Here is a 23,755-nt window from a genome sequence, read left to right as displayed (position 1 = left end):
TTTGAATATTCGGCGCTGAGCGTGGAAAAACCGCAGAGTGCCAGTTTTCAGCGCAAAAAAAACCCTGCTAGCTGCTAGCTTTTTAAAAAAGAAAAACGCAGAGCTTCCATTGGAAACAATTGAAAACATGCTCCGGCCGCGAGCTTAGAAGCTTTGGTGTGCATGCTCCCTTACAGTATATAACTCAAATCTGCCTAATATTTCCCTATTAACTCTATATCTATATATGATAAACCTCATTTTACTTATTCTTGGAATAATTTCATTTGGTCCTTATTAAAAAATGTTTTACTTTTTTTTACATTTTGATAAGAACTAGTATCAGTGACATCACAATGTCCAACATTACTACAAAGAAAGATTAAAGAAAGATCCCTTACGAAAATTAACCATGGTTTTACTACAGTTAAGACCAAAAAACCATGGTTACTCTAGTAAAACCCTGGTTACCACAAAATAACCATGGTTTTGACAACCATGGTTTTCAAAAACCATAGTTAAACCACGGTTAGTGTAGTAAAACCATGGTTTTGCTCATAGTAATCAATTGACCAAAAAACCATGGTTACTTACTACACTTTTACCACAATAAAACCATGGTTAATTTTCGCAAGGGATATAACAGCACTGCTGAGAAACAACATTTACATCATCAATTACTAGAGATCATTCAGCTTAAGCTATAACAGATAACAATCATAAAACCCCCCAGAAGATTCTGTTGAATTTAATGAGAGTTTTTTCCTTCTAAAGCTGTATGACCTGTTCCCGTCACATTCCTTTAACATAATTGGTTTACAAATACATTTCTGGTGGGTTTTTTTCTACAAGACTGGATTTTTCAACATTTTTTAAATGCCTACATGTTTGTTTCAGTGTGTGGGTAGAGTGGGCGGGTGTTTGTCGGTTTGCTCCGCCCATCCGCTGTAGGTTATAAATGAGCGCGTGCGGTATCGGATTCGGCTGGCCGGTTATCAGGACCACTAAACGTCGAGATGTTCGCGGTTTCGGCCTTAACATGGCGGAATCTGTCGCGTGTTATGTCTCTGTCCCACTGCACACTAAAGTTTTTTTTCAATGAGGATTATTATGGAAACGGACGCAGTTTTTGGTGTTAAATGAAAAACATGAGCAGCTCACGCGCAGGTAAGCAACAAGTGGATCAGCTTCAGTTTAAAGTTCGTCAGGTTAAATAAGTTTTTTTTTTGATAATCATGAGTTTTTGTGTGAGAGTGTAAATAAACAAACAAAAAACACACAGACGAATATTTAATGCCCAATTGTTTTTGTTTTAGAGATGCTGCCTGCAGATGACGTGTTAAAGTCTGGAGCTCTTACATTCCCCGGTAAATCTAATTCAGATTACAGTCGTCATCATTACAACCCTTGAATCTGATAAGATCTGATAATGAGTGAATGTGTGCAGGTGTTTTTGATCAGACCGGATGTCCACTGCTCGTGTTTCCTGCTGAGACTCAACACAAACTCAAATCAGATGAGATCAACAGAGAGGATGTGTCTCAATTCATACACTACTGTCTGCGTCTACACAGGTCACGCGCACACACTCACACATCTCAGTGTGTAAACACTGAAATGTTAAGTAAATTATGAAGTTTTGTCATCAAACTGCTTCATAAATCATAAATGTGTTGTTCATGTTTACAGTAAGAAAGTTGAGGAGACTCAAGTGTCTGTGGTTGCTGATCTGAGACATGCTGACATCACTATCGTGAGGTTTATCACTGAAACCCTGCTTTGGTTGGAGGTTTGTTGATCCTTTAGAGATGTTTTCTATAACATTAGTTGTCATTTAGTATAAAGAATTAATAAGATGTTGATGAGGTCAGACAGACCTTAACCATGTTTACTGTATTTTTACTCTGTGTGATTCAGACGTTCATCTGTTGTACTGCACAGATTTTGATAACTTCTCAGTTTGTTTGAGTATTGAAAGACTTCAGTGTTTTGTTTGCTGAATTGTCCAGAAGTTCACATGTCTGTTGTCGATCACATGTCTGATCTTATCTAATGCTGAACCTTTACTGGGATGCTTTTAGGGTTTAAATGGACATTACAATTCATTAATCCTTTGATTTTCAGTATTATTAAACATAAGTTGTTATATGATGTTAAAGGGGTAGTTCACCCAAAAATGAAAATTGTCATTTTCTCAAACTCATGTTGTTTTAAACCTGTTTTATTTATTTATTTATTTCAGTTGAACACAAAAGATATTTCGATAAATGCTGGTAAACGCACAGCTGATTGTAACCACTGACTTCCATAGTAGGAAAAACAAATACAATGGATTTCAATGGGTACCGTCAACTCTCTGCTTGGCTTGGCTTACCATCGTTTATCAAAATATCTTCATCATTTATCACAATACTACCATAATATTTGTTTTTTTTTACTATGGAAGTCAATGGTTACAATCAGCTGTGTGTTTAAGTGTCCAGAGACTGTACATCAGACAGCTGATTATCTGATGTCATGCAGGTTTACAGGAGGATCATTCATTCAGTGTATATTGTCCAGCCGAAGAAGAGATCCGTGCAGAAGCAGCTGGTGAAACTTCTGACGCCGAGCTCCAAACAGAACAAACCCATTCTCTTTAAAGTAAGTTCATGAGGATTTCTTTCTTCTGTTTCTTCATAGATGCATGACAACGCTGTCACCTGTATGACTTTCTGCTGTTAAAGCCATTTTGAAGAACTTATTGCTGTTTTTATTATAAACTTGTTGTAGCCTTGATTAGAGTCTGGTTTGTAACTAAAAGGTCATCGGTCTGGGTCTCTCGGCTGGCAGGTTGTGCCTTTAGCAAAGCAATTTAACCCCAAATGCTCCAAGTGCTGCACAGTGCTGTGTGTTTGTGTGCGTGTGTTCATGGCTCACTGGATGGGTTAAATGCAGAGGTCACATTTTAAGTATGGGTTACCACACTTGACAAAACATGATGTCACACTTTCACTTTTAAAATGATTGGATACAGTGAGCAGAGACTGCCAAGCTCCACAAAATCACTTTTAAAATGTTATAAAATGGCAAATGCTACTGTAGGGCAAAGCTTCTGAGCTGATATAATGGGTTGATGTGAGCAACAGATGTACAGTTAAAGGATTAGTTCATTTTCTTAAAAGAAATCTAGATAATTTACCACCATGTCATCCAAAATGTTGATGTCTTTCTTTGTTCAGTTGAGAAGAAATGCATTTTTTTTTTTTTTTTTTTGAGGAAAACATTCCGGGATTTTTCTCATTTTGATGGACTTTAATAGACCCCAACACATAACAGTTTTAATGCAGTTTAATATTGCAGTTTCAATATAAAATCCCAAACGAGGCATAAGGGTCTTATCTAGCGAAACGATTGTCATTTTTGACAAGAAAAATAAAAAAATGCACCTTTAAACCACAATTTCTGGTCTATCTCTGGTCCTGTGACATGCCAGCGCGACCTCACGTAATTGCGTAATGCCGTGGAAAGGTCACGTGTATGTATATATTTTAAAACATAAACTGATACAAAGACATTAATTGGTATCATTTGACATACAACAACGTCGGAACGGTCCTCCTTTCTCCACACTTGTAAACACTGGGGCGTAGTTTCGCATTCGTCATCTGGGACCTCTTGACGTGATGACGTGTTACGTGATTTCGCAGAACCGGAGATAAACAAAGTTGTGGTTTAAAAGTGCATATTTTTTTATTTTTCTTGTCAAAAATGACAATATTTTCCTAGATAAGACCCTTATGCCTTGTTTGCGATGGTTTAGAGTCCTTTGAAAAACTGTTGAAACTGCAATTTTAAACTGCATTAAAACTGTTAAGTGTTGGGGTCCATTAAAGTCCATTAAAATGAGAAAAATCCTGGAATGTTTTCCTAAAAAAAAAAACATAATTTCTTCTCGACTGAACAAAGAAATACATCAACATTTTGGATGACATGGTGGTGAGTAAATTATCAGGATTTTTTAAGGAAGTGAACTATTCCTTTAAGCTGTTGTATTTGATTTGACCTTCATGTAAATATTTCAACTGCATTAGAGATATTTATGTCATACCTGGTGTGTGTAGATGTATTATAATATATCACAAATGTGTGCTTAGAAAACTGTTGTTGTGAATGATTGTTCGGTTCATAAATGTTTTTTTTTTTTTTTTGCATGTATACACAGCGAGTTTTCCTCAAGGATGTTTTTGAGCTTTCCAACTACATCGACAGAAGTCAGTTAACATCTGATTTAGGAGGATACCTCATATACTCTCATGAGAGCTGGGTTAACTTCATTAAGGTAAGAGTGTGTGCATCTGCGAGTGTGTCTGTGTTTAACATTAAGCAAAGACAGCAGAACTGAAGGATGTTTAATGATTATAAAGTAGTGTATATGTGTGACTGTATTGTCTGGGTTATTTTTAAGACTTTTCATCTTTAATCACATGATGTTGTGTCTGTCTATCTACACACACTTAAGTATACAAAATATATGCAGTAAGAGTTGTGGGTTTTGTAGCAATGTTTGTTTCTGAATGTAACTACTGTCTGAATGCTTTGCTAAACGGAGTGTCGTTTTTTTTTTATAAGTGTAACTATGCATGTCATCAGTTGCGTGTGTATGTAGTACAAAGGATCTTTTAGAGTACAGTAGTGTCTCATGATCTTATTCAGCGCGGTAGTTTTCTCTTCATTTCACTTTAAGATTGTCAAGATCTCCTGACATACTGAAGCCTTCGTGTACTCCGTGCTTGTTGTGTGTTTTGTTGTATCACAGTATTATTGAATCCATTATTATGTGGTGTGCTATTTATTTTATCGTACTCTTTTGCACAAACATGAGTACACTTCTTAAAATGACTATCAAATATAATGTCTTCGTATTCCTAATGTCAACTCGTATTGATACTGCCATAATTCACAGGGCAGTTAGTACACCGTATTAAAGAACTATTGTCTTTCCCTCAATTCATTCTTCATCCTTTTACCCTCGGGTCATAGACAATTACCCCACCAAAAGCACGCTTCAGAGAGTTTTGTACCCTTGGCTATTAGAGAGTTAAACTAAAACAAGTTTCTCCTATTAGCTCTGTGTAGGGGTACTGATGTATATTTTGTATAGGATGGGGTGTATCTTGTGAAATGATTTTGTCTGGTGTAAATGTGTCTGTATTTGTACTTTGTGAAAAATGTGTTTGACACACACAAACCAAATGCACATAATACATCGTTTGGTGTACAGTCTGTGGAAACAAACTTTCTCTATTGAGTACAATAAAGAATGAATGTGAATGTTTCATCATTAGTGTATTCATGAGCTCATATCTATTGTGTGTTTCTCTGGAGGAGCTTCAGAGATCTGAGATCATTAACATGTGAAAGGGGGAACGTTCGCTCGCTTTCTCTTGTGTGCTTGTCCTCAATGTCATGTGCCTGCTATTCACAGACACCAGTGCTCGTGGTTTAAAGGGTACTTCTGCTATGAAGACTTTGTATGCTTTAATACTTCAAATTTGCCTTTGTTAAACTAATGTTTCTACTTGGGCTGGGCCATTTTCTTTTTCCGATTTGAATGTTTTGACGTTTTTCATTTTATTATTTTTATTTCAATGCAGGGTTTGCCTGCATTTAAAATGAAATTGCAGCCGCCCAGGCAAAATTTTGGAACGCCATAATCAATTAAGTATTTTTCCTCCTACGTACGTTGTGGGAGAAGTAACATTAATAGAGAGTGCTGTTATCCCTCCTTGTGCGCATTCCCTTAACTTTCCCTCCGGCGTTCAAGCTATGTCGCTCAGCTCTTTTCTTCAAAAGTGCAGATGAATGAAACATGACCTAAACCCTGTTGTGGTCCATGCATTTCACACCTAGGCCTTCAGTGGTGTCCTATCTGAAATAATCCATCTTGTAAACTACCATTATGGCGTCTTCGCAATAGAAACACATCAAAAGGTTAATTGCAAAGTAAATAGAAATTACTGTATTTTACACCTCGAAATAAGTCACATTTACTTTAGACTAAGACACTACAAAATGAGATGCAGCGAATAATGTACAGAAACCCATTTGAACGGTATTTTTAAATGAAGGCAAACTTTTCATAAATGGTTCTTGAAAAAGCTTACCAAGTGTTTTTAAAGTTGCCAGCCAGCGCCAGCATTTTTCATGATTTTCACTGAAGTGACTTTCAGAAAATTTTCTTAAAATATATAAACCTACAATATATCAAATGAAAGCACAGACCTTCTGCTTTCAAACAAGACGTAGTTTCATCCTACTTTGTAACCTCTCAAATCTGGGTAGGTTTCTACAAAAACACCAAATTTTGAGCAAAAAGCTGAGCTAAGTCCGAGTCATTACCAGTGCAGGTGCTAGGAGTCAATGCCATGTACTCTTGCTTTGACTTGAATGCACAAGACGCATGCAAAGTAAATCACACAAACTCTCTCATGCGAGGGGAAAAGCATGCAATGTGCATCTTAATGTGAATCTAGGCTAATAATACTAACTATCGGTGACTCTCATTAAAGCCAGCTATCAGCCAAATGTCTGACTATTGTCGATACACGATAGTATCCTCTATCGGCACAACCCTAGATCCCAGTGTTAATCTAAACCAGGGGTGCCCAACCCTGTTCTTGGAGGGCTACCGTCCTGCAGATTTTAACTCCTACCCCAATCAAACACAGCTGAAGCAGCTAATACAGGTGTTCAGGGTTGCTTGATAATTACAAACATGTGTGTTGGAGCTGGGTTGGAACTGAAGTCTGCAGGACGGTAGCCCTCCAGGAGCAGGGTTGGGCACCCCTGATCTAAACCATACATGCGTTTTATAGTCGTGATACACTTGTATTATATAGTTATTACAATAAAAACCCAGAGAAGGGCCTAATAATAGTGTCGGAAGTCTTGAGTGTAATTGAGTGATACTACTATCTCTCTATTGATCTTCTGATCTGTTGTCTTCTACAGGAGATTGATGCGTTTGTTCAGGAGTTTCTGTCTGTAGTGAGCAGACTGCCGTCCTGTATATCAACCCTACAGTCACTTGCTAAACTTCCTGTACCTGCAGGCTTTGAGGCGCTCAGTGAGTTTTGCTCTGTGAATGAAGCTCGATTCCAGCAGCTCAGGAGGTATTCATCACACTGACATCCTCACAGAAATCTGGGTTCTCATTAGATGTGTAGCAGTCGTGTCTTGTCTCTAATCAGACACACACTTTTTAGGGATCTTGGATTGGATGACTTGTTAAAGCGCTGTGAGTGTTTACTAGAGAAACTGCGTTACCCCGAAACAGAGCCCTGTTTTCACGCCATGGCAGGAACGAACCTTTTCGCAAACACTACCCTAGAAATGATCCATAACTATAATCGGTACGTCTGAACACTTGACACTTTCATTCACAAAAAACTTCTGTTGAAATGTTAAGACAAGTCTCTTTGTATCTGTCTTTCTCTCAGTATAAATGCAGCGGTGGAGAAAGTGGAGTTGCTATGGCAACAGGTATTTTCAAAGGCCCGTGTCCAACTTCAGGTCATTCACCTGCAAAGAGAAGCTCAACAGGTTAACAACACACAAGGATCATTAAACACATGTTTCCTTAAAGGCTGTGTCTGAAATAATCCCTTGTGTCCTCCTTCACTATGCCCTACAATACTCCACCAATATTCTCCACTTAGAGGAGTGAATAAAAACAAGAGGCACTTAAGTGCTCCAGAAGTGCTGCGGGCCCGTCGCCATCTTGTGTTGAGATGCAGGAGTTTATTTGGTACTGCAAGCCTCAATGTGATTGAGTAGCAGCTAGCTCTTGATTGGACATCGGTTGTATGCTGGTTTTGTGTATTATGGGATTTGAATAAGTGCTGTTGATAATGTCCACTTTAAATTTGGACACCATTACAGCCCACTACTGTATATAAGAGTACTGTGAGATATTTTAAACCCAGCCTAAATGTATCTGCATTGATTTTCTCAATCTGAGTGAAGCTGATCTGAGTACAGCAGAGGATTGATATGAATGTCTGCTTTTATTTCAGATACAGGAAGAAATGATTGTGTTGCACAGCGAGAAGGTGCAGTCCTACAGGATTGAACAGGCTGAAGATGTCCACAGGGCTGAAAGTCGCCGGCTTGAGTTTGAGACTTCAGTGTACATGCATGCAATGGTCTGTACCAGATCTTAAGGATGGATAAAATATATTTTTACTTGTTTAGATGATCAAACTTCAGTCTAATATTAACAAGCTATAAAATAAAATCTTACAGTAGCCACATTTCCATTACTCTTTAAATTGCACAAATTGATAATGCAAATTGAAAATACTGCCAAAGGAAACACGCCAGTTTCACAAAAACTCATATATCAGACAAAAGTGTGTACGCCCGCATTAGGTGTTTGTTCAAGAAATTTGAAAAAGAGGTATTTTGCAACACTGCAATTTGAAACCTGATGCACGTAAGTCACTATTATTTCAAGATGACACTGAATGTACTAAAACCTCCCAGAAACACCTCCATACGTGTCTGATCCCAGGTATAGGAGGCTTTCCTTACAGATAATGTTTAACTTATTCACCTCCTTTGGTTAAAGGTGACATAGAGTGATTGAACGGAGTATTTATCCTTGTTCTGTGATGTGACATGTGGACAAAAACAATTTTGTTTGGGTCTGTAATGCCTGAGAAGCTTCCTAAAAACCTCTCTCAGATAGCTCTATTAGGGTGGAGGATTTTAAACAAGTGGTTTTGCACCTATTTGGCTCCCCCTACTGGCTTAACTTGCAATCTCATTACTGATTGGCTGACTTTGCTGCCACTCAAAAAATGTAGCCAATTATTTTAAAGTGGAGGGGCAGTGAGATGCCTGTGATGTCATAAGCATCAGTTTTTCAGATTGGGCCGTTTTCTGGCTGACATTTTTAAAAGAGGAATTTCTATGAGACTGAGATGTTAAGCATGTCTAGCACTTTTTGTATGTTTGTGAATGTGGGTAGACTACCATTATTCAACAAAGACAAGGTAAAAATGGTTTTTCATTCTCTGTTCCCTTTAAAAATAATGCCTAGTGCGGTGGATGTTATATAAGTAAACCTACCAACATCGCGAAAGGAAAAAACTCTTTCAGTCCCATATCATCGGTTAATGGAAATGCTGTCATTTTGCAATAGTTTTTTGTCGGCATTTAAAAAAATTGCGAACGTTTTGAGCAAATCTTCAATGGAAACTGAGCTACTGATGGAGTGATTCATGTCAACCGACCCCAAGTCGCTTATCAGTGTCTGTGGTTGGTCAAATTAAGTCTTTGTAGATCTGAAATGAGGGATTTATCTGTCATGTTGTACAACGGTTTCATATTCGATTACATCAAAATCAACAGCAGTTTTTTAATGGTTTGTCTGTGTTAGATGTTTGCATGCAGGGTTCCCACAGGTCCTTGAAATCCTTGAAAGTTTATGAAATGTACATACATAGATACAGGTTGTTGAAAGTGCAAGAAGATTTCTAGAAAAAAATCCATGTAATTCCCTTTGAAGTGTAGGATAATATTATAAAAATTCTTGACTTTATAAGCACATGTGCTAAACGGTTTGCTTTAAATGCTTATATCATCTGTATGCGAATGTTGATTTATAACAAAATGCTTTTTTGCATAGTTGAGTTTGACACGTGAAAACTTCTCGTTGTTCCCTGAGAAGAGAATGAGGCGCTGCGTCTCCCTAGCCATACTTCCTGCGTCCCTGTTACGCCGTCTTTGGCAATATTTCAAATAGTGATATACTTCCGGGTTCTCGCGTACCTCTGTCATTGTCGTTAAACCTCACCATTGGTTGAATTTGATATACACATTCAGATGCACTTACCCCTGGAGGCGTCCCCAAAGTGTCACTGCAGTGACTCAGCGCAAGTTCCCTCGAAAGGGAACTGTAACAATGTATCTTAAAAGGTAGCATGATGTAACCTTGCTCTCACTTGAAATGTGTCCCCACATTCAGTCCTTGATTTTGACGGTATTGGACCTGGAAAGTCCTTGAAAGGTCCTTGAATTTGAAGTTAACTAAGGTGTGAAAAACTTGTGCGTGTTTAATCTGCTCTCATGTTCATCAAGCCTCTTGTTAACAGGCCCTTGTTCGGCGTGCAGAAGATGTGATCCATACATTAGCAGAGATGTTTCCATTAACAGAGCTCCAGCCCAGAGAACCGTGGGTAGATGATCTGAGAAGAATCAAGGAGAACCTCGCATCTTCTGTTCAACATCTTTATCAAACTCTCAGAAATCTGTCAGACTTTCATTACACGTTAAACAAGGTGTGTGCACTTCATTCAAAGGGAACATTGTTTACTGCTGAACTCTGAGTCTCAATGTTGTGTTAATTGTGGCACGTGTTATAGTTTCAAACTTAGATGTGTCGATTTTTATCAATAGTGCAAGAACTGGCACAACCTTGTGCTATGCAAAGCCTTCCTGCAAGATCTGTTGGTGAGCAGAAGTCATGATGAACTGGATGAGAGCCGTTTTTCTTCAGACCTGAGTGGAGTGAGACGAGGATTTGAGTCGTTTCTCAGGAGTAATCCCTGCCCTTCGGTACAAGAGTTGGTGAAGTTGGCTCATCTTGCTAACATTATAAGTGACCCTAACCTGCAGTACAGTGGCAAACAACTCTCTCACAGGTAAACACTAGTGTCTTAAACAATTATAATAGAGATGTCCCAAACTGATTGGCTGTATTTGTTGGCTTTTATTTATTAGTTATGTTTGGTAAACTGAGCTCAAGTTGTGAATGAATACTCTGCTAAATCGGCTGTGGTGTAAAAATATAAAAGCAGGACAACAAACACTTGTAATGTCTGTAATGCAAGCATTTCATGTAAGATTAGTTCATCTAATATTTTTACATCTAAAGCATTGATTTGCCGCATCTGATAAATGTTTCTAATCTCATGTACAGATGCATGACACTTAGGAGACTCTTGACTTCACCTCAGTCTGTGGATCTTCATGACCTTCAGCTTGCACTTCGCTGGCAATATGAGCACCTCATGAGTAACAACAAAACCTCTGACATCACTTCACCCGAGACCACCGACCAGAATAAGCCCCTCATAGACTCGCTCTTTATATCCAACTCTGTGTCACACAGACGTTCAGTGTCTCACTGTGTGAGTTTGATTGATTTAGCCAAATGTCCTTCATCCATCGGCAGCCCTGTCGTAGCGTCTGCTGCGGTCAAACCTCCGTCTCTCAGCTCTTTTGACTCTGGCTTTGATGGAGCAGGAAGCAGTCACTTGGATGTAAGGAGCAGAAGAGACGGCACTCCTGGGTTTTTGGGCAGCGTGGACTCCATCAAACCCAAACCGGCTTATGCAGAACTTCATGAGGAGAACGTTACGAGTGTGTCTGATTCAGAAGATCAGCATGAAGAACTACGCTTTAGTTTAAAGAAAGATAACGCTCAGGCCAGTATTCAAATCGTTCCCAAAATAACCTCAGACTCCTTGAACCTTGAGATCAAGGTGAAACGGTCGGCAACGCTACCCAAAAACCCCTGGCTTAGTCTACCTATAGATGATTTGGAGAGCTCTTATACGGTAACGATTACACAGAACTCGTCACGAGAACCGTCTGCCCGGACACATGACCTGAACACGGATATGAAGAGCCAGGACTGCTTCGAGGACTCTGACCTAGAACCTATCGGCAATGTTTTGTCCAGTACCATAACAGATCATGAAGAGAAACCCAACTGCACAGCGGAGGCTGAAGCGTCTCTTGTTTGGGACACATTTGATCTTCACAATCTTAGACCGGATTCTTCTGAACGGTAAGGCTTTTAGACTCATAACCACATTTCGTTCATATTTAATGCTACTTTTATAAATTGCTTATTTTTTTACTGATGTTTGTTAGTGCATTAGCAAATTTTGATGGACCTTCAGGTCGATGTGTTTATTTTAATTGGTTGTGTTGTGTTTTGGATAGGTTGGGTGTTTCTCTTTGTGACTGGGTTCAGAGAGAACAACAGGAGCTTCAAGAAGTAGAGAAGACTTTAAACCGAGCAGCTGAGATTCTGCAGGTGAGTCTTGAGTTGGGAAATGAATCGAATGGGAAGCCTTTTACACAAAGTGTTTGTTTCAGAACCTATGGCATTTTTCCCGTGGTTCAGTTAATTTAGTTATATGTGACCACTGCTTGGATCCGCACCAAACTAGTTACTAGATAAAAATTTAACTCTGGATCAGTTTGCTTCTGGTGAAAAGGCAGACCTTCAAATCAGTCTGTATCACAAATGTGAAATTATTGTATGAGTATTACTGCACCACACGCTTCGTTGTTGTGGTGTTTGTCAAGCGTTATGATGCCGACTCCTTTCTGAAGAACTATGTTGCTTGAATAATTTTTTCTTATCAGTAAACAATGACTCTCTTGTTCTTGGGTCTTACTGCTTTAAATATCTCAAGTATGTTGATTTATAATGATGAAATCTGTTAGGAACATCAGTGTCACTGAACTTTTTTTAAGCAATGAATTATAAGGGTGCTCTCGCATTGTACCTTACCTGACCAAACAGTACAAGAGCACGATTGTCCCACTCCCCACAGGCTTGCACTCCCACTGTACTTTGCAGTGGCGGCCAGTGACCTCTTTTTTTCAAAGGGGACTCGATGCGAAGTTCGTCACATGTATGTAGCCCGTCATGTGTGTGGTTCCTTTTTTCAAAATATGTGTTCTGCCCATCGAGCGAACCTATGTGCATCACGTGTCTTGTCAAAATAAGTTCCTGCCACAGATGCGTCTAAAGGGTTTATGATAAAAGAGACCCTCGCGTTTGCCAGATACTCGCATAATCTTATGCATAATCACTGTTAAGGGAGTGTCTTGCATGTATTTAGTGAACTCTCTTATCCTAAACTGTTTTGACACGTGTGCAGCAGGCACTTATTTTGACAAAACACGTGATGCACATGGTTTACATGATGCAACAAACACATTTTGAAAACGCAAGCAACTCACATGACACTCTGAACACTTATTTTGAATTTGCCCCCTCGGATGAGCAGTCACAAGCACGTTTTCATAATTAGGATGTGACAGTTTTAAAGACAACAGGAAGTAAAGCGCTTTCTCGACACTGAATCCCATCATAATGTTATGTGACGTCAGAGGTCTTCAGGCCAATCACAACATGCAGGTTAGCTGGCCAATCAGGGGGACGGAGCTTTTCAGATCGATGAGCTTTGTACAAAATCAGTGCGTTTCAGGAAGAGAGGAATATCAGGAGCTACAAAAATGTACGGTATGTTGGAAATGTGTTTTTGAACAATATACTACGCGAAAACATTATATTATACCAAATACACACAATGTTTTTTAGCAATGAAATAGGTGCACTTCAGAAGATTTATCGTCAATGCTTATATTTAAAAAAATTCAAATATCAGGCAATATATCGGTCTATCACTAATTTGTGGCTTGTATTTTGAGTGGTTTGGAACGCAGTGACGATCCATCGCTTACGCCGCTCGATGTTCACACATCCGTGCTGCGCGCATCAGAAGGTTTTTATGAAAGCAGATGAAGTCAACTGACGTCTCACCTTTTGAACTGCACACTGAGTTTTGGCTAGTTTGGAAACCGCACAATTCTCGTGAATGTTTGGTTTAGGACAGGGATGGGCAACTTCGGTCCTGGAGGGCCGGTGTCCTGCAGAGTTTAGCTCCAACTTGCCTCAGCACACCTGTCTTAAAGTTTCTAGTATGCCTAGTAAGACCTTAATTGTGTGTTTAATTATGGTTGGAGCTAAACTCTGCAGGGCACCGGCCCTCCAGGACCGAAGTTGCCCATCCCTGGTTTAGGGTAAGGTTTGGTGGTAGGATTAGTATGAAAACCGTACTTATCCGGTTTGTTTTGGATAGTGCAAGTACTTTCTAATGTAACTGCAAAATAAACTGATTAACTCTTACCAATGAAAAGAGAGTTAACTTCTACATGACTTAGTTTGGAATGTAATATTGTAAACGCGAACCAAGAGGAAATTGCAACATTGTAATGATGCAAGTCCCTGTTTCACAACAAAGCTAATGTATCAAAAACATGCAAAAACAAAAATAATTTATTAAAGGTTAATTCACCATTTCATTAAGAGTGAATTTACTTGGTTGTCTGATGGAGGTTGGATGTGATATTTGGATTTTGATGTTTGGTATCACGTGTCAACAAATGGTGTTCAATATCAGATGAAGTTTCATTGAAAACATCTCTCATTTAATCTGATATCATTTGTGAGGTTTATAACATCACATCGGCCCTCACTCTCAGCTTGTACCCTGTATCTCTGTTAAGGGTTCTGAGCACAACGCCCTCCCCTCAGACAACACACCAAAGATGCTTTATTATCATAAAATTACATGTTAACGCAAAATTAATATTGCCTGTTTGTCATTGATCTCTTAAGGAAGAAGAGCATGTACTTGAACAGGAGGTGATACTCGATGATCTGTTAAAAACTGATGATCTGTACAACCATTGGCCTTTATGGAACGAAGATCAACACAATGCTGTAAGTTTGCCTTCATATTTATTAACAAATCTGAGATCTTTTACAGCAGTGTGCATGAGCATTCATATTTCCTTATTCAATCTGAAGTCATCTTGTACTAGAATGTTCAACTGTGAATGCCATTGTCAACAGAAATGAGCTGGAGTCACTGATTTACTTTTTAGTCTGTAATGCTCTATAAGGGTCCCAAATAATATTTAATATTACTTCTTTGTTTCTTGAATGATTAACATCCACATAAATAACTGTATACAAACTGTTTTTGTTTTGTAGCTCTTGTGTATATAGTGCGTAGAAATTTGTTTTTTATTGGGAGAAACTATACCTACAATATTTGAATTTCATGTCAATTTTCTTTTTCTTTCTAGATGTCACCACATGATCAGTATCAGTCTGCTGTTATAGGATTGGATGATGATGATGATTGTGATGATATCTCATCTGTGCTCCCCATCAGTCCTCAGAGTAAACTTTCATCTTCTGATTCAGACACGGTTACAACAAGTGAGATTTGTCAAAACCCCTCTCCTGAATTATTTTTGGGAAGCCCTGCACATCTGGATGGGCTCATAGATCAGAAGGTGGACCGAAGTCACGTCCTTCAAGAGCTTAAAGATCTTGATGAGCAGATTATTGAGGAAAGCTTAAAACTTGATGCCCTGCGTTGCAGTGAATCTGAGGAGCATCGGTCTGACGTCACCGCACACAGCTCCTGTGGAGAGCCGAAGATGATCCTGACACAACCGGAAGAGAAGAAGGTGGAGAATATAGATAAAAGTCTGAACGGAGGACAAATGAAGGTGAAGAAGAACTCAAGATACAAAGTTGTGAAGTGCTCCATCATGGACAGAAACTGTGGTTTCAGACAGCATAGACTTCAAGATCTTGATTCTGCTCCTCTGAAACATCTGTCAGATCCAGCAACAGATGAAACCAGCAGTCAACAACCTCATCATACAGATACATGTCAGTCCACATCTGAAGAAGATTACATCAGTCAGCCACATTTAAATGAAACCATAAAGGAGGACTTGTTTAATACTGAGCCTTTGAGTTTAGACGTCACACATGCATCTGAGCATCGCTCAAGTTTAGATGAGATTAATGATCAGTGTCACATTGAATCTGTTATACAAACACCCAGTACACATTTATCTGCATGTGTCCAATCAGAGAGCTCCTCAGATCTTCCTGTAGTTAGCATCTGTCAGACAGAGACCGATGATGTGTCTGATCCTGAGCAAGATACATTTGATCCTGGTGGTGTTGTAACTCCTGTGCCTGTGGTCTGGTCTGATGCAGTGGAGAAATTATCATCCAATGAAACCGCAGACAGACATGGGCAGTCAGACTTGATCTCACGTGACGAAACCCTCCCAATACCCCGAGAGTTCACTAACCCACTACAAGGACAGCATAACAATAACAACAACAACAAAAATACTGTCGTCCAGCCACCAGTATTGGACCGAGTACCATCTGAAGCCCAGATGAGCTATGAGTCCTCAAGAGTCCCATCAGAGATGAAGCATACAGACTGTATGTTTATCAATGTTAAAGGTGTTGAGATGATCAGACAGGTGTCAGATAAGAATGAAGGTGATGTTTATGACGGTGGTGACACTATGAGAGCCGTCTACAGATCTTCACTTGACCGACTGCAGATGAACACTTCAACTAGACTGGTGGGAACTTAAATATTATACATGGGTTTCAGCTGGCGTCACTCTCTTGTCTTCCGCCATTTTGAGGACCTGAAGTGGTCGCAAAAGAACTATAAGCTCAGCCTTCAATATGTTGTGAGCATCAAAATCGCTATTTTTACAACACTAAGAAGGCTCGACAAAACATGATATTTTGCTCGAAGTATCGCCTGTGTCTCTACACGTGAACTCGAGCATTGAGAACATTGTTTGTGAACAAAGAGTTTACTAAAAAGAAGGTTTTGAACAACTGACTTTGGTTGATTTGGCTTCCGCTCGCCGCCATCTTCCCAGTCTAGATGTATCGATCTGCGAATGGAACGTAAGGAGGGAGGAGAGTAAAGATGAATAGCTCCTAAAGCATAGTTCCATATAAATGCACAGATAATTCGTTGTTTTGTCGCAAGTGAAAAACAATATTGACCTTCTAGTTGAAAAAGGAGCCTCATATGAGATTCATTCATTCGCATTCAGAAATCGATTATTTCCGTCTGGCAGGGATGACGAGCAGACACCATAACAGCCAAAGTCAGTTGTACAAAACCTTTCTTTTTATTAAACTCTGTGTACACAAACAATGTTCTCAATGTTCGCGTTCATGAGTAGAGATCCAGGTGATACTTCGAGCAAAGTTTCATGTTGTGATGCACCGCCTTAGTGTTGTAAAATAGTGGTAGTTCGGTAGCAGCGAACAGCGGCTGGAAGAACGTATCGGGGATTGAGTAGGCATCACACCCAAACCAAGGTATATTTTTTTTAAGTCGCGTTTCTTTTCATGACAGTCGAGGTGCGACATGTTGTCTTTCGTAGCCATTTCCCGTATCCATAAGAATCATAGACAGTAAAAGATAAGAAATCCGTAAATCGTAGCAAGCCAGCCAATGCTTGTCAGTAGCCTACTGGTACTCGGTAGGTCCTCAAGATGGCGGCATAACGTAAAAAGTCACATGACTGAAACCCATGTATACTGTAGTGATGACATGACAGCAGTTTCAAACATTACTGAGCTCTCTTCAAAGCGTATATTGATGGACTTTACATCTACTCATACTTCATCTAAAGCACTAGTATCGGACTCAATCTAACATTTTATTCCAAGCTAACAAGATTACTTGAATCTGATTTGGCACTGGAATTGACCACGTTTAAATGCACACTCATAATGCGATTTATAATGGGATTTTGGCAATATTGCAATTATACCTTTTTAAATCATGTAAGCGCAATACTTTAGATAAAAATAATGTGATTTAAGCTCATAATCGCATAAAGTATAATTGTATCAAAAGAGGTGCTATACGCTGGTTTTAATCACAGTATGTGTCCATGTAAACGCCCTATTGGTGTTCATGTAAACATAGTCATTGATGTACTGCGCAAATGCATATACCGGTATACTAAATTATAATGTCCATTGAGTTTAACAGCATCTGACATGTGGGTTTTATACTGCCTACATGGGTGATTCTCACGAAAACTTGGTTTTAAAAATGTCAAGCATGAAAATGTAAAAATTGCTTAAATTTACTTTTTTTCCCACCAGACATTGAAAAACAAAGTCTGGAGTAAATGGGAACATTAATTTAAACACTTTTACTTATCATTTAACACTTTTTGTAACATAATTAAAAAAAAAATTAGTCCTAAAAAATCTCATTACCGCAACAGTCAGAAAACATCAACACTGACATATTTTCAAAATGACATGACAAACCTGAAAGAACATAATTTGGAGATTCTGCACATGCATTTAAAATCAAAGTATTATGCTTCTATTAATTAAATTAACATTTAATAAGCATCTGTTGCGGTAATGATAATCAAAATGTCGTGTAAGCATTCTGACAAGACAATATTTCAAATTAACTGTAAAAAAATGATCTTACCTGGTAGCCATCTAGAAGTAACTGGTCCATGTGCTTGGTCACTCAAAATCAAACTTTATTAAAATTCTGTATGTGTGCTTAAACTGTTCTCAAAAAGTGTTGCGGAGGATGAGAACATCAGGCATGGACACATCATTTTCCTAATTTTTCTTCATTATTATTATACATGAATATTCAGTAAATATTTTTCTGTCATCTAAAGTAGTCTAGCAAAACATCCATTTATTTTTTTTCTAAATTTTTGTGTTAATTTGATTAAATTACAACATAACGCATGTTCAAACACAGTCGGACATATTGCGGTAATGAGAATTTCAGCAGAAAATGAGATAAAATTGACAAATTATAAATTCTTATGTTGAAATCACACATTGTGCAAGGTAGAACACAGTATTGTGTTAATTCTGATGCTTTTTAATATTACTATATTAATATATAAAATACTATACTATATATAAAATCATTAGTGCCGTGGTGTTTCAATGGTTTCGTGAGAATCACCCACATAGACATGAAGTCTGCTCACTAGGGTTTGAAACGGCTTTTGTCTTACTACCACCTTTCATATTCCTATTGAGTTTATAATAACCAGACATCATTCATATCTATTCCTTTTACCGTCTTTTTTTATTTTAATCATTTAGAATCAGATGGAGTACAAGACGGCCATTGTTTTGGATACAGGATCTGGTTTAATGAAGGCTGGGTTTGCAGACCAGGACCTTCCGACATCTGTGTTTCCAACTATTATTGGGCATCCAAAATATGAGGTAGTTTCTTCTGCGTGCATACAGTCAGATCATCTTCAGTTCTTCAGACAGTCATGAATGTTGATGTTATTGCAGGAGGTGATGAGTGGAGGTGTAGATCGAGAACTGTATGTTGGTCATGATGCTCAACACATGAGAGGAGTTTTGACTCTTAAACATCCCATAAAGAACGGCATCGTAAACAACTGGGATGAGATGGAGATGGTGAGATGATCACAGATGCTGTTGGGTGTTAATGGGTACTGATGTAGTGCACACGGTTTATTAGGGTCTTTGAAAACCTGATGAGTGTTTTTCAATCATAAAGGTTTCTGAATTTGTGATTTTTGGGCTTTGTTTCTAAAAATAAGATTTTTTTTGTGTGTAGATCTGGCATCATGCTTTCCAGCAGCTTGCTGTGGATCCTCAGGATCATCCTGTGTTGTTAACAGAGGCCGCCAGGAACCCCGTGGAGAACCGTCAGCGGATGATCGAAGTGATGTTTGAGGTCTTTAATGTCCCTCTCACATTTGTGGCCATGCAGGCTGTTCTGGCACTTTATGCTTCAGGACGTACCACAGGTCTGTGGGTTATTTTACCTGCTGCTCTCAATCACAGTATGTCAACAGATGAAGTTAGACTTTGGCCTTTAAAAATTATACTTTTATCAGTTGATAGTACAGCTAATCCAGTATTTATGGTCCATGTGTGGAGCTGATTATTCACACTTCTTTCGTTGTGTGTTTGCAAAATGATGTATCATGTTTCCCTGTATCATGGTTTATGGATTAGTTTGTTTCTATGCAAAATGTTCGTCATATATAGAAAATAAGTGTTGTGTGTTTGTATGGTCAGGTGTGGTGTTGGACTCTGGAGATGGTGTCAGTCATTGCGTTCCAGTATTTGATGGTTACTGTCTGCCTCATGCGGTACAGCGCTTCAACCTGGCTGGAGCAGACGTCACCTCACAGCTTCAGAAGGTGCACACACATTTAAACAATTTATTTAAAAGGGTTAGTTCACCCAAAAATGAAAATTTTATTAAAGACCCTTAAGACCTTCGTTCATCTTTGGATCACAGTTTAAGATGTTTAAGATTTAGTCCAAGAGCTTTCTGACCCTCCATTGAAAAATCTATGTACAGTATACTGTCCATGTCAAGAAAGGTAATTTAAACATCAAAGTAGTCCATGTGACATCAGTGGGTCAGTTAAAATGTGTTGAAACATTGAAAATACATTTTGGTCCAAAAATTACGACTTTATTCAGTGTCGTCTTTTGTAAATCCACGTGCATGACACTACAGTGACGCTGCTAATGTACGACACTGCTGACGTGTTATCTGGTGCGCCCGAGCTCAGTTTACAGTCTGAGGGAAACACACGCTGTATTCAAGCTATTGTATTGTTTGTATTTTGGTATTGCTATATTTTTTTAAATGGTGCGTAAGTGTGCATGTTGTGGATGTCCTAATCCCTCAGACCGTAAACGAAGCATGGGCCCACCAGATAACATTGACCAATGACACACACCGATGCATGCACCCGCACACAATTCATACATTGAGCAGAAATTGTGATGAGATGCGAATTGAATTTTTAGAGACAACATTGTGACTTAATAGACATTTGTGCATTTAAGTGATTTATTTTTTATTTTTATAAAACTAGAGCAGCAATATGACACTGCAGGGTTCAATAAAGTGTTTATTAAAATGTTTATCAGTTTTTTAATAGCGCTCTTTAGGCCCTTTATGGTTGACAAGTGTCAGGTTTATAGTTTAAATAACTGATAATATTACTTTTAACGTACAGACATCTATTCAGCCTGCTGTTGTTTAATTGAATAACTTGCCTTTCCAGATTAAATGTCTGTTTTTCGAATTGGATTTTATGAAATAATTTTCTAAATAAACACGACGTATAGTCCACTGTGACTTTTGTTTCGTCTTAATGACGCATTTTTGAATGATGCGGCTTATATTCCGGTGCGGTTTATAGTCCGAAAAGTACTGTACTTCATAAATGTTTTTTTCTTTAATAGTAAAGTTTCTGTATGTTGTAGCTGCTCCTGGATCAGGGTGTTCGTATGCAGACATCTGCAGAACTGGAGATCGTACGAGAGATGAAAGAGAAATGTTGTTATGTGGCTTTGGATTATGAATCTGAGCTCAGGAGAGGAGATACAGACTCATCTGAACTTCACTACACTTTACCTGATGGACGTCTCGTCTCGCTCACCACAGAACCATTCAGGTTAATCATCTGTTTGTCTCTCAACTAAACCTCATCACTCATTTAACCGTCAGATATTAACATTGATCCATCAGCGAGACCTGCTGTATTCTGTAAATCTACACTATATTACTGTCATACACAGGGCTCCAGAAATCCTCTTCAGACCGGAGCTGATTGGACGAGATCATTATGGGATGCACGAGAGCGTTTTCAAATCCATTCTTCAGTCAGACATTGATCTGCGGAGGAGCTTTGTAGGAAATATCGTCCTATCAGGTAGAGAAATAAAGATTATTAGTTCTATTGTTCTAATCAGTCAGATTTTTTTGTGATCGTTGCGGGCTAAAGTGCTTGATCTTGCGGCAGGTTTGCGATTTAAATATGTGGGATATTTATGCAATTTTATGCGATGAAATTGCGGGAACTTGGAAAAATTGCGGGAACTTGCAAAAACTGAGAACTTGCAAAAACTGTTTGCAGCTTTTCGTTGGTGTTCACGTCTCGTAATTGCGTCACTTCCTAACATTCCCATGACAACAGGGGACATGGCTGCGCTTGTGTGAAGTGAATTAAACATTTTCAGCTTTTTTGCTAAGATATATTTGCCATTAAAATGCGGGGATTATGAAATCATGCAAGCCCCACATATTTTGCTTGTGGAAATCTGCAATTTATGCAGCGAAAGTGCAGCGTATTTTAAATTTATAAACAATTTATACAATTTGTTAGTTAATATTTTTTATAAGACTAATAATATTAGTTTTGTAATAGAGATTTGTAATAGAGAACATTACAGCACTTATTATATTGTTAGTGTTTTGACCAATCAGCATTAGGCATGGGCCGATTACCGGTTTCAAGGTATACCGAGGTTTAAAACAGTCAAGGTTTCAAAACCACTAAAATGTTCTGTGATACCGTCTCCAAGGTATGAGCTGTGTTTATACAAAATTCATTAAATCATGAAGTCATGTGATTGATTTGATGTTTACATTTAATATATATTACGAAAATATTATATATGTCTTGAAAGCATATTATAATTTAAAGGCTTTATTGTACCTGGCATTTGAAAATAACACATTTTAGTGTTGCAATGGCAATACCGCAACACCGTGAAACCGTGGTATTTTTGCTAAAGGTTATCATACCGCCAGAATCTTATACCGGCCCATGCCTAATCAGCATCCAGATGTTCTCTAACGCTCACCATTGTTTTTTTTTTTTTGGAGGTGGTAATACGCTGTTGGCCGGTCTTCCTGAGCGTTTACAATATGAGATCAGACACATGGTTCCTGTTGATCTGATGGACAACGTGAGAGTATTGAGTCCAAAAGATCGAGATTTCTCTGTATGGTGTGGAGGAGCCGTATTGTCAAACCTGCCCTTGTTCTCCAGTGCCTGGATCAGTGCTGATGAATATGAAGAGTTTGGTCCACAGATTGTCTTTAGGAAATGTTTCTGAGACAACTCATTTTAATGTTTTATTGTCTGTCAATCTAAGGCTTTTGAAAAGAGAGAGGATTTTTCTTTTTAAGTCTTTAAAGCTGCCTGATGTATTCTCAGGTTTTGACCTCAAACTTGAAGGTCACGTTTTAATGATTACAAATGAACTTCTTTAAACAAACACACAAAGCTCTTAATAATAATAATATTGCTTATATTAATCAGATGTCTTTTTATCAAATTAATTTTCTAAACAATATTTTGTCTGTTTGTGTGTAACCAGAGTCTGGTTTTTATAAATGTTAAGTTGTCAGTGTTATTCTAATGCTGTGTGTAAATGTGCAGGCTGTGCCATAATCATCTATAGACTTAAATCATCTTTATATAAAACTCTCAGAGGAGTGCAGTCTTTACATCATGAGATCCTTTTCTATTACATCTGCCCAATTTCTCAACCTTTTCTCAGGTACTTTTTATCTTTTGTGTGTTTTGCTGAGCAGAATTTGATTTATTTTTTGTGCACGCGTGTCATTTTTCAGTTATGTTTGTAACTTCACTTGGGTTTTGATTTAGTCCCTAATCTGAAGAAATGGTTTTGAATATGGATGGATTACATGCATTGATCTCTGTCCTGCAGACTTTGAACTCACAGACCTCTTAAATCCCATCGGTTAAAATTGCTTTATAATTCACCTCGTATGTATGTGTATTTACTGTGTCTGTCTGCGTTTCTGTGACTGTATCAACTGTAAATGTACTGTAAATCTCTAGGGATTTGGTAGTGTGTAAATGTTAATAGTTGAGGTTTAAAGACAATCTAAATCCTCTTATGTGGAGTTACTGTATGTGTTTAATGTAATGGATTTTATGTCATGTGATCCCAGCATCAGTGTGTGTTAAACTGTCCTGACATTTTACAATAAATATTAATTCAAAACTGGTTTTATGTACTTTACTATATAAATGTTTACAATTACCACACTTGAAATCTCTACTGCTGCTTCTAAACTACACTAGTCAACATTTGAAGTGGATCAAAACCTTTTCTAAAAGTTTTCTTAAAACCAATATCCAATACCCGTTCTTGTTTTAGGACAAATTTGGTGAATGTTTTTGATCCACTTCAAATGTTGACTACTATATTTCAAAAGTGGTTATATGTAAAATTAGGTTTTATTTG

At 38.2% G+C, this 23,755-nt stretch overlaps 1 protein-coding gene across 2 annotated transcripts; it reads left to right on the top strand.

Moving 5' to 3' along the window:
• Positions 1–953: 953 nt before the first annotated feature.
• LOC135739135 (uncharacterized) lies at positions 954–23,515 on the top strand. 2 transcript variants are annotated; one of them, XM_065257413.1, is made up of 23 exons: positions 954–1,146; positions 1,296–1,346; positions 1,427–1,553; positions 1,669–1,768; positions 2,503–2,622; positions 4,184–4,300; positions 6,973–7,133; positions 7,227–7,373; positions 7,461–7,563; positions 8,037–8,165; positions 10,119–10,304; positions 10,423–10,667; positions 10,946–11,818; positions 11,977–12,070; positions 14,450–14,554; positions 14,923–16,239; positions 18,794–18,913; positions 18,989–19,117; positions 19,281–19,473; positions 19,748–19,872; positions 20,957–21,147; positions 21,272–21,405; positions 22,362–23,515. In XM_065257413.1, the coding sequence occupies exons 1-23, from the start codon at positions 1,119–1,121 to the stop codon at positions 22,592–22,594; spliced, it is 5,028 nt and encodes a 1,675-aa protein (XP_065113485.1). In that variant the 5' UTR covers positions 954–1,118; the 3' UTR covers positions 22,595–23,515. The 2 variants fall into 2 exon arrangements, with proteins under 2 accessions (XP_065113485.1, XP_065113484.1); XM_065257412.1 differs by having other exon boundaries at positions 18,788–18,913.
• Positions 23,516–23,755: the final 240 nt, after the last annotated feature.

This window comes from Paramisgurnus dabryanus, chromosome 12 (genome assembly GCF_030506205.2).
Source record: "Paramisgurnus dabryanus chromosome 12, PD_genome_1.1, whole genome shotgun sequence".
In the NCBI taxonomy this organism is placed as follows: Eukaryota; Metazoa; Chordata; class Actinopteri; order Cypriniformes; family Cobitidae; genus Paramisgurnus; species Paramisgurnus dabryanus.
This window is presented reverse-complemented; position numbering and strand designations above follow the sequence as displayed.

Bases quoted from the DNA above. Each gene is read 5' to 3' on its own strand.
- LOC135739135 (XM_065257412.1), top strand. From the start codon at position 1,119: ATGAAAAACATGAGCAGCTCACGCGCAG. The intron at 18,914-18,988 runs GTAGTTTCTTCT...ATGTTATTGCAG, and splicing joins TTGGGCATCCAAAATATGAG to GAGGTGATGAGTGGAGGTGT. The intron at 21,406-22,361 runs GTAGAGAAATAA...TTTTTTTTGGAG, and splicing joins AGGAAATATCGTCCTATCAG to GTGGTAATACGCTGTTGGCC.